Genomic DNA, 12,126 nt, shown 5'->3' with positions numbered 1-12,126 from the left:
TAGCAACATTTTTCTTTGAATATAAAAATATATACTCCAACCTTATATTAGTTATCGTTTCTGTCCATAAATGGTCAATACACAGTTCAGGAACAATTGGCTCTGTTTCTGGTGCAAGAAAGGAGCCATTAGAATTACTATTTGGAGAATGAGAGATACTGTGTCTCTTTGGAGACTGATTATGGCTTGAAAGGTTGAACCTTTGTACCCCGGAAAAAGAGTGTACTCCTAAGGCAGGAGAATGAGCACGACTGTAAAAGAAACAGAGAAGACAGTGCATAACAATTAGCAATGCAGGCTTATATGGCACATGCTCCCATGATACTTGCCAAAATTCTACAAGGGAAGAGCATTCATGGCATAATCCTACTCAGAAATAAAAATTTTTCAAAGAAGAGTAGCTATTTAAATGGTTCACGTCAATGTGCTTTACTATATTCTAAAGATTTAGAATTCTTGTTAGAATTCATTCTTTTAAAACTAAACATTAATTCATTTTCCTCCTCAGAAAATGCATTGTTTATATTATTCAAAACGATCTAAACCAACATGGTGGCCCATCCCTACAGTCCCAGCTCAGAAGGCTGAGGCAGGAGGATCTCCTGAGCCCAGGAGTTCAAGACCAGCCTGGGCAATGTAGTGAGACATCATCTCTGAAAGGTCTAATGTCCCTGTACAGTCAGACATATATATATATATACACCAACAAAACTATGTCCCTATAGCACCAGATATATATATCAATCAACAAAAACAGATATATGTATGTATCTATAGCTGGTGATACAAATATATATACCTATATACGTAGACATATAGAGATACCAATTAATAAGAAAAAAGAAAAACTAATATAAGGCAAAAGAAAATAGTACCAAAGTATTTTGGGAATTAATATTCATCAAACTGCTGCCACATAGTGGTAGGAAAGAGGCAACCAATCTTACAAGCATAAGCAGCTTCTAAATGCCAAGAAAGTGACATAGTAGACTTGGAAGTCTTAGTAAAAGTAGCCCAACTGGGATAATGGCTAGTTTCCCTAAAAAATACCCAAAGCTATCAAAATAAATTCTAAATCCTTCAACACAGAAGAGAAAGCTTGTAAAAAGGTGTCTTTTGTTTGGGGTATCTTGTGGAAAACAAGGAAACCCTCGCACCTTAGAGCTGCCATGTTCGAAATGGAAGGTGAGCGAGAGTGCAGACTGGGTGATGAGGCTGAGCGACTCTGGCTGTGAATGGAGGAGTAATTCTGGAAAGGTGAAGTCACGGGGGAATCTCCCTTGGAGAGGCTTCTGAGATGTGCCGTGAGGGAGCTGCTAGTGGCTGCATTCTGTGGGGTTCCACCCTGATCAGAGAACTTTAAAACAGCATTCTCTTCCTTAAGTTGAAATGAAGAAAAGGGGGGAGGGGAGGCAGTAATTAGAATAAAAGGGCAATTTCCTTATGAGAATGCAGACTAGATATCAGTTATTAAAGATACAATATTTTTCTTCAAGAAGCTCAATCTATTTCACAAATGATTCTTCCAAAAACATAGGAAGGTGTTCAGTATTAACTACCCTTTCATATTAAGGAGAAGTGACTTGGCTTTATCCTTACCTCTGATCTGACTCTCCGGAGAGTCCACACGGAATGCACATTTTGAACAGCGTCATAGGTCATTACAATGGAGGGGTCAATGTTGAGGAAAACAATTTGCACTGCAGGATCTACAACATACTGCACCCGTGATGAACCAAAAAGACCTGAAAAATAAAACAGAAACAATCAGTTATAGAACAACGGGTTTTACAAGTCTGCTCTGATCTTTATGAACCAAGTTCTTAAAATTCCTAAAGAGAAAACAAGCCAATCAAAGCACAAAATCCATCAATATATTACAACATTAACTCTGAACTTTTAAAAATTTACTTTGACCATCAACTTCCTTAAAATACATTAAATATGAAAGCATTACAAGTTTCAATTTCACATACATGCAATTAAATATTAAAGATTTGTGCTGACTCACCATTAAATTCAGCAGTCATAGGTAAAAAGTCTGTGACTCCTTCAGGAACCAAATTATTTATAAATTGCATCAACTACTCTGCCAAGTTCAACTTCCTTACTGGTTCTTTTCTTCTGTATGAAATCTGTCCTCTATAATTATTCAAACAGTGCTGAACAGGACATTACTGTTTCTGTGTAACTGGTTACACATGCAAAATAAGTATTTTCCTGGTGAGTTTAGTTTTTACTTCCTAAGTACCATGGACTGGTTTCAATATCCTTTTTTGATGCTTCCTAAATGCTTCCCTCTCGGTTAAAATATTGAAAATTTTAAAAAGGATTATTTTATAAAAATTAAGAAATATATACTTTATAAAAAAATAAATAAAAATCACTCACAATGCCACCATATCAAAATATCCACTATTAATACACCAGGGAGTTTTTCTTCCAATTTTTTTCTATACATATACACACATTTTATAGGTTTTTACAAAATTAGAATCATATTGTGCTTATAATTTTGTATCCTACTTAACAGTATGAATAAGCAAGTCCTGAGGTCATTACATACTGTTCAAAGACATGATCAATGATGACTGCATACCACTTAATCATAGGCTCTAACATGTTTATTTAGGTTTCTCTAACTGCTACTAATATAAAACTCTCAACGAAGTTCTGTAAACTATCAAATAGTAAATGGTTTAGGCTTACAATCCACATACTGACTCTGTCACATAATCTTTGTAGTTTTTCACAACTTTTGAAAAAGGTAACAACCATTGTTAGCTCATAAGGTTTACAAAAGCAGGCTGCAGGTTGGATTTGGCCTATGGACTGCAGTTTGCCAACACATGATACAATAGATAAAAGCCTCAGTGTAATATCAGAATATGTACTTGGGATAAAGTCCTAAAAATATAAAAATGTCAAAGAATATAAATATTTTTTCAGCCTTCAGGTCCTCAGTATTTATCCTATGTTTGTCCAAACTTAAAAATTTAAAGATAAGCAGCTAGAACTTCTTGTAGGAAATATTAAAAGTTATTCTAGTAAAAATAAGATATATAAATCAATCACGAATACTGACATATTTATTAAACTACCTGTAGATGACTCCATTCCTTATGAATAAATAAATGATAGCTATTAGGATGAACTAAAATTTTTTTGTTTGAAGAAAAAATGTAGGGCCTTATGCCTGTACTGTGCAAATTTTAATATTTCACTTTCCCTGTTTTGCTAAACTAAATGTTGAACAGTTAATACCATGGTATTAGGAAGAAATTCTTGCTTTAATATGAACTACTTCCATAATAAAAAGTCAATTTTGTAAAATGCTTAAATTATATTATTTTTACAAGTCAGTTTTCAAATAAGCTCCCTTTTTATCCCCTCCAAGTCAAAAATAAAAAATAAAAAACAGCTCATGTAAAAAAATACAAAAATACACTTACTTCCAGATTTACAAACAAGTGGGGTTATTTCATCTAGTGGGTGCAGCATGCTGAACATAGTGGGTAAAGGTTCTCTAGCAATAAAGAAACAAATAATCAATCACCAATATAAGATGACTACATTTGTCAAATTTTGCACTTTCCTTGCAAAGAAGTCTTCTCCAGATTACAAGAGCAACTGTAAACCCATCATCTCAAAATGCAACCTTCTAAATTTTTTACATATTGTTTTTCACAATATCTTCTATTTCAATCCTGGAAATCTCTCCTTAGAATAATTTTACATATACATACAGAGGGAAATCAATATAACCCAGGGAATATCTGCAAACAGCAATCCTCGCATTACAGAACCAATGGAGTAATGGGCATAAGGCAGTCTTTTTTATTTACCTCCGTTAGTAGCAGCATTACAGAACCAATGGAGTAATGAGCATAAGGCAGTCTTTTTTATTTACCTCTTAGCAGTGTGTCTATGGCAGCTAAGAAAGAAATTTTGTCTCCTGCTTACAAAGGAGTACACTTAAAAAAAAAAGAAGGAAAACTACTTCAAGTAAATTAAAAGCCTACACTTTTTAAGGAGTACTTTTTAAAAGGAGGGATAAAACAGGCTCTCTATCAAAACAGAAAGAGATTAAAATCTACAAGCAGTATTTTTTAACCTTGCAAGTGTCTACCTCTTCATCACACTAAGATAGGTGCTATATGTTCCTGCATTTCAATGCACTCACAATTCACAGGGAGATAAGGTAAACACACTACCAATAACACTCTACCATTTATTGCACACCTAACACATACCAGGCTTATATGCATTTAGCTCGTTTGATCTTTGCATAAATCCTAAGAGGTAAATGATCGCATTTATGTAACATATAAGGAAACTAAAGCTAAGAAAGCTCTAATGATCTGCCCAAAGTAGTACAATGAAAAAATAACAGCTAAAAATTGAATCTTGTTATTTTCAAGCTATTTGCTTATTCAATTTTACTACCTGGTGGGGAAAAGCTGTAGATAATTAAGTGCCAAGTGAGTAAAGCTCGTAATTACACAATACAGGTTGAGTATCCCTTATCCAAAATGCTTGGGACCAGAAGTATTTTGGATTTCAGATTTTTTCAGATTTTGAAATATTTGCATTATATTCACCAGTTGAGTATTCCTTGTCTGAAACTCCGAAACTCCAAATGTTTCAATGAGCACTTCCTTTGAGCACCATGTTAGCATGCAAAAGTTTTAGATTTTAGAGCATTTGGAATTTTCAGTTCAGGGATACTCAACCTGTACTGAGATGAGAGAAAATGGCAGTGTATCTATGTTGTTAGCATGAAAATTATCATCATCCTAAATTTTTAGGTAAACAATTTTACCTCAGAACCAACACCAAAAAAGCCCAAGTTAGTACTATTCTGAATTGAATAAAATGAATACCTGGGTGGACCTGGAGGTACCTCATGCAAAGAACTGCTTCGTTCAAACAACAATCCATACTTAGTGGGCCAAACATTTGCAACCTATCAGGTAAAAGAGTGGGAAAAGACAGAAGTTAGAGTAGCTACCCTTTATAAAATGTTTTTAGGAAACATTACAAGACATTAGGTGTTCTTCCAATTTAATAAAAACTTTCTAAAGTAAAATGATCATTGTTTATTTTTAAAAAGTAATTCTGACAGGCAACTCTAAAATAAAATCAAATCTAAGGAAGAGGAGTTTTTCAATGTAAAATTCCTGCCCATGGCTAGTATCAGTAACAAAATGACAATGTGATAAAATGTTAACAATAGCACTAGGCATTAAAAAGAGGAGGCACAACAGGAAAAAGACCAGTATTGTTCACATGCCTTATTTAATATAACCAAAGTTTCTTATATGCCATTTAAACTAATGAAAAAAACCTCTAGGACGTCATAATTCACTAAATAATTTATAATTCATTAAATAATTTATTTTTATGGGAAATATAGAAAAATGGTAAACCACTAAAGCCACCAAAATGTAGTTATTTTATTTGCGTTAAAATAACATTCTTGATTACTACAAGACATAACATAGGACATACCTCTGAAATCAATTAATTCAAAATATTCTCCAACAAAATACACACAAAAAATAGAAACATTCAAGTTTACCTGAAATGGTAAGGAAGCTATGTAATCCTTTCCTTCAATGCTATGAATGTTAATACATGAGCTCTGCAATATACATATGCATTTTTCTACTTCATAGCTACCTGAAAAGAAAGCGTACAATAAGATTTACGGAGTTTTTCCCCTAAAGAGTTCAATCCTAACACAAATTCTTTAATTCACAATAAAAAAGATGCTTAAGCTAAACCACTATTAGTGGCTACTTATTTTGAATGAAAAAAACAATGAGATAAACATTTGGAATCATCATAAGAGAAATAAAATTTCAAAAAGAAACTTACTGTAGTGGGCCTTTTCAGACTTATCCTGTGATATAATGAAGTCACACCACAATGCCTAAAATCAAAACAAAATGCTTACCTAAGAAAACTGTATCTAAATAATAATCTATTAAGTAATGGCATCTAAATAACAATAATGGCATCTACATAATAACTTTCCCTCATTCTCAGCTCAACACATACACCATGGGAACAAAACAGAATATGCAAAAATAAAATTAGACTAATTAATGACAAATTTTATAAGGAAAGAAAAACTATGTTTGCAATTAAATTTTATGAAAAGATCCATAAAAATTTAAAAATAAAAAAATAAATTTTATAAAAAAAGAAAAGACAAAATTTAAAAACTTCCTAGAAAGAAGTCTTATAACAAAAATTCAAATAACGGCTCAACCGGTATCAAACCCTGTATCCTATACACAAAGCTAAATATTATCAGAAGAGTTTAAAATTGCTAAGCTATTTTATAGTCTCCAGATTTACCAATTGATCTCATCATTCTTAGACTCTCCCTAGAGTCATTTCAGAAAAATATTTAGAAAAACTAACATCTCCCTTTCTTAAAGGCCCATCTTGCAAATTATAAACAAGGAAAACCTATTAAACTTTAACTGGCATGCTTCACAATCACTTATTGAAATTATTTAGCAGCATTTTTATGTGTTTTGTTAATTGTGGCAAAATATACACAACATAAAATTTGCCATTTTAGTTATTTTCAAGTTTACAATTTAGTAGCATTAACATTAAATTTACGAGGTTTGTATAATTTGTGCGGTTGCACAATGTTATACAACCTCACCACTACCTAGGACTTTTCCTCTGAGCCCATTAACAATAACCCCTCATTTCCCCCTTCCTCTAGCCCTAGTAACCTTTAGTCCACTTTCCCTAAGAATTTGCCTATGCTAAATACCTCATATATTAATAATTGAAATCGTACAATATGTATCCTGTTGTGTCTGGTTTATTTCACTTAACATAATAATTTCAAGGGTATAGCATGTATCAAAATTTCATTCCTTTTTAAAGCTGAATAGCATGTCACTGTTTGCATATACTACATTTTGTTTATCCATCTGTCAATGGACTATGGGTTGTTTCCACCTTTTGGCTATTACGAACAGTGCTGCTACAAACACTGGAGTATCTATGAGTCCCTCCTTTCAGTTCTTTCAATTCTTTAGTGTATACACCTAGAAGTTGAATTGCTGGATCATATGGTAATTCTATGTATAACTTTTTGAGGAACTGCCAAACTGTTTTCTACATCATTTTTTATTCCCACCAGCGATATACAAGGGTTCCAATTTCTAGGCATTCTCATCAACAGCTGTTATTTTTATTTTTTTGATAACAGCCAACCTAATGAAGTGGAATCTCATTGTGGTTGTAATTTACATTTGCCTAATATTAGCAAAGTTGAGCATATCTTTTCATGTGCTTATTGGCCACTTGTATATCTCCTTTAAAGAAATGTCTATTCTGGCCGGGCATGGTGGCTCACGCCTGTAATCCTAGCACTCTGGGAGGCCGAGGCGGGTGGATCGTTGGATGTCAGGAGTTCGAGACCATCCTGAGCAAGAGCGAGACCTCGTCTCTACTAAAAAAAAAAATTGAAAGAAATTATCTGGCCAACTAAAAATATATATAGAAAAAAATTAGCCGGGCATGGTGGTGCATGCCTGTAGTCCCAGCTACTCAGGAGGCTGAAGCAGCAGGATCGCTTAAGCCCAGGAGTTTGAGGTTGCTGTGAGCTACGCTGACGCCACGGCACTCACTGTAGCCCAGGCAACAGAGCGAGACTCTGTCTCAAAAAAAAAAAAAAAAAAAAAAAAAGAAATGTCTATTCTTTAAACCAGTTTCTCATGGTCAAAAAAAAAGGAATGTCTATTTACGTCCTTTCACGCATTTTTTAATTGGGTTGTTTGTTCTGTGGTTGTTGTTGAGATGTAGGAGTTTTTAATGGTTAGCAAATGAAAAATCACGAAGAAAAACAGTCATCAGAGCTGCACTCCAATTTGAAACGTCCAAAATCTATACTGTACCTATTAAAGTCTCAACTTCCTTTTATGAAATTCCATCCTCAAAGTTTCTAAAACTAAAAATTTTAACATTTCCTTTATCCCCAATATCTAAGAGATCACTAGCCTCTTTTCATATCTCCTTCAGCTTTCTCACCTGTCTTCTCTTTCTTCAAGGAACCAACCCCACTCACCTGAACTACCACAAAAAAGTTTCCCTGATAATAGCCTCCCCCCTCTCCAGTCAAACTTATCTGTATACTGCCAACAAAATAATCATTTCTGAAAATACAAAGCTGATTATTTCCCACTTTAAAATCCTTGGTAGGCTCCTTTCTACATACAGTTTAAAACCAAATTCCTTGGTTTATATACAAGGCCCTGCCGTCTGGATACTTCTAGCACCCACTTACATCTCTCCATACCCATACATTGTGTATAGCCATTCTGAACTTAGAGAAAGTAATGTTTTCCACAATTCTTTTTGCTGTGGTTCCCTCTGCCTAGAATGCTCTTCTTTCATCAATTTCCAATTCAAATAACATCTTCTTTGAAAAACCCTCCCTTTGGACCTCAGTCCTTTGGGCTCTCACCACACTGTGGACACCCAGTTATTATACAGCACTCAGAATACATCATGTTAGCTTATCTGTTCTCCTTTCTAGGCTATGAGTCCTTCAACGGCAGAAACTGTATATTCATCTTTGTAGCCCCAGTGCTCAGCACAATGTCTGAAACAGAGTTAAACTAAATACTTGTAGGATGAATAAAAGAATGAGCAAATAGAATGAGTCACACACAGCTGATATTATGTCTTAACCAAAATATAAAATTATCTTTCTCCATATTAGCAAGAAGACTAAATTACAATATACTTTCCAGGCCAAAGGGACTGAAATTACAAATCTTATGATTACACTTACAAGCGATCTTAAAAGAGACAATATATCTAACTGCACATCCACTGAATCTAGTAAACGGGCAATTGTTCCTTGGAGAAATTAAGACAAAAACATAAAAAGAACTATTTGGACATTGTGAAATCCACTTTTCACATCTATACTAACTATATGAGTCATATGAGAAAAATTATCATCAAAAAGATCACTAGCTTCACCACTCCTGGACAAAAATGCTTTCACATGTGCCCTCAAATTTTGGAATAATAATTCAGCTTATCCTTTCTAATAAATAGTAAGAGTACAATGCTCATCAGGAAATAGTCAATGGGATGTGAGGAAGGAAGAAACAGTGCCCTAGTACAAGGATTTCGGTATTTACAAATGTGGAAATTAACATTAGTCAAAGTCTCCAAAACCTCTTGTCAAACCTATTCAACTACCATAAATGTATTAGCTTTTCCCCCCAACTTTTTATTCTAAAAATTTTCAGTAAGAAAAATTGAAGTAATACAGTGAACATGTTTCTCCTAAATCCAACAATCATTAACATTTTGCCATATTTGTTTATGTGTGTGCAAATGGGTACATGTGGAATTTTTGAAACAGGGGGTGCTGGCTCTTTGAAAATAAATTGCACACATATCATGACACTTCACACCTAAATACTTCATCATGCACTTTCTAAAAATAAAGATGCTATCCTATAAAACCACAAAACCTCCATCCATCCTAAAAAAAAAAAATAGTAATTCTGTAACATCACCTAATAATCAGTCCATTTTCAACTTTCCAAATTTTCCCCCAAAATGTCTTTTTTTAGCTAGTTTTCTAGAATCAAGATTCAAAGTTCATTTAACAAAGTTCAAAAAATATTGCACCTGGTGATATCACTTTTGTCTCTTTTAATCTAGGATAGTCCCCACCTTTTTTCTCTCTCCATGACTGACTTTTTAAGAGACCAGAATGTAGATTATAAACTTTTTATGATGGAAAATTTCAAATATATACAAAATGAAAAGAATGATAATGAAGCCCCACTAGCCAGCTTCATAATTATCAACTTTCAGCCATTCTTATCTCATCTATACCTCCAACTCACTCTTCATCTCACAGTATTTAAAATTTGATCCTCTAGGTTCTATATTTCCTATAAGCTGGAAATTAGGTCTAAATGTTTGGGTTAAATATTTCTGGGAAGAAAACTTAATAGATGACATCATGTACTTCATTCAGCATTATAGCTGGAAGCAATTAATACTCCTTCATCCCACTGCTAATTCTCAGTCACTTCACAGATAACCCAAAGTAGAGATACATTTGCTCCTTCACGTTTAGCAAGTGATCCATATAATATCCTTTCACCCAACAGTGTTATATCCATTTATAAACCTCGTCTGAATCAATTATTGCACTGGAGTCTACAAAATAATGATTTTCTAATTTTACCATTCCTTCTACATTTATTAACTAGCATTCTTCTATGAGTTTTCCTTCATCAAATGGAGAAGAACTGCATGTCTTCCTGAAAAAATACGGCAAATGCTTAATTCCTTCCCTTTCATTACCAATTTTCATAATGGAGTTAGGTGTAATGGCCAACTGCAATGGTAGGAAATTAGTGTTTTTTTCCTTTCTCTTTCTGAGTATCATTATGAACCCAATGATTTTTATTTATTCAATACTTTGCAATCCATTATAACAATCATGTGCTGAAATATTTTTGTACTCGGACCAGGTGTGGTGGCTTACGCCTGCAATCCTAGCACTCTGGGAGGCCGAGGTGGGAGGACTGCTTGAGTTCAGGGCCAGCCTGAGCTAGAGCAAGACTCCGATCTCTACTAAAAATAGAGAAATTAGCCAGGTGTCTTGCCGCATGCCTGTAATCCTAGCTACTCAGGAGGCTGAGGCAGGAGGATCACTTGAGCCCAGGACTTTGAGGTTGTAATAAGCTACAATAACACCACTGCACTCTACCTGAGGCAACAGACTCTTTCTGGAGACTCTTTCTCCAAAAAAAACAATAATTTTTGTACCTTTAGTATCTTATAACTTTTTTTTGGCAGTAATAAACTGAATTACCCAAGGAAAAAGTATTTAAAGCTTATCATTAAAATGACAAAGGATAGTGTAAAAAAAAAAAAGTGATGATATATAAAATAAAATAAAGTGAAATTTTTATTCCCCTGCCATTATCTTCACTACATGTTATAATGTACAACCAGCTGCTGGGACCCTTATGCCATTATAATTTCTGTTAAATTTTAAAACAAAAGCTTTTTTTAAAAAATGCATTAAATAATCAATCAAATGCTAAAATTCAAATCAACTCACCTGTTGAACAGGACTATCAACTGTAAATGCTTTATAAACTGCCAATGCCTGGCTTTTACTTCCTTTGCTCCAGATCACCATATTTCCAGCAACATAGAGTTCCTCATCATAGTCCGCTTCCTCTCCAATTTCACTCACTCCCTTCCGTAGCTGCCAGCTTTCCTTAAAAATTAACACATGAAAGACATGTTTAAGCATTGTTTTCTTTTTCAATAGTGTAAAGCAAGATTTATTTGCCTGTGGCATAAGACTCAATCCAAGCCTAACTCCTAGAAGGTTTTGTGCACTGATTAACAGAGTATGTATATGTGCATTATACGTTACTGTTTTCATGAACAAGAGTTTGCTCAAGAATTCTCTATGTTAAATGTTTTATATTATACCACTATATTATTCTGCCAACAATATAAACAAAAATTATACTTTATCTATAGGTCCAAAAATGAAACCACATCCTTGGGAAACTAAAAAGACATATTAAGTATATGGGAGGGTGGGTGAAGAGGGATCAATGAAATGCACGTGGGACTCACTGGGGGAGTTTGTACACAATGCAGAACTCCCTGCTTCATAGCTATTACATATATACATTCACCTTCCTTTCTTTGTACTACTCTCGAAATGAAAGAAAGAGCAGTTTCAATTTCTAACTACACAGACTTTCCCTCCCTGAGATTCTGGTATCCCAAAAGGGTATGAAAATGGAATAACGTGGGCAGGGGTGATTTTCTGACACACACAACTCCTTCCTCAACTACTCTACCTACTTATGTGGCATTCCTTCCCTCCTTTAGAAACGTGGAAGTCTTTTGTAGCAGGGACCATTTCTGATCTCTACCATTTAAGCATCAGCTAACATGAAATCTGGTCCCCCATACTACGTGAGAGAAAGAGATTTAAAATGGATCATAATCATAGTACTGAACTTGACTCTCATTATAAAACCACAAGATATATAGTATGTCTAAATGAACACTATAATACAA

At 34.2% G+C, this 12,126-nt stretch overlaps 1 protein-coding gene across 1 annotated transcript in view; it reads right to left on the bottom strand.

The window, feature by feature from the left end:
• ANAPC1 (anaphase promoting complex subunit 1) overlaps nt 1-12,126 on the bottom strand; it is a 93,694-nt gene that overhangs the window by 78,934 nt on the left and 2,634 nt on the right. The window contains exons 3-10 of the mRNA XM_045550083.1: nt 11,141-11,302; nt 5,881-5,935; nt 5,582-5,682; nt 4,884-4,966; nt 3,453-3,526; nt 1,600-1,745; nt 1,158-1,378; nt 42-251 (exon numbers count right to left, since the gene is read on the bottom strand). Coding sequence (XP_045406039.1) covers nt 42-251; nt 1,158-1,378; nt 1,600-1,745; nt 3,453-3,526; nt 4,884-4,966; nt 5,582-5,682; nt 5,881-5,935; nt 11,141-11,302 — 1,052 coding nt within the window. The remainder of the gene's footprint in view (nt 1-41; nt 252-1,157; nt 1,379-1,599; nt 1,746-3,452; nt 3,527-4,883; nt 4,967-5,581; nt 5,683-5,880; nt 5,936-11,140; nt 11,303-12,126) is intronic.

Source organism: Lemur catta, chromosome 4 (assembly GCF_020740605.2).
Source record: "Lemur catta isolate mLemCat1 chromosome 4, mLemCat1.pri, whole genome shotgun sequence".
Taxonomy (NCBI): Eukaryota; Metazoa; Chordata; class Mammalia; order Primates; family Lemuridae; genus Lemur; species Lemur catta.
The sequence above is the reverse complement of the archived record's forward strand: the minus strand, read 5'-3'. Positions and strand labels throughout refer to the sequence as shown.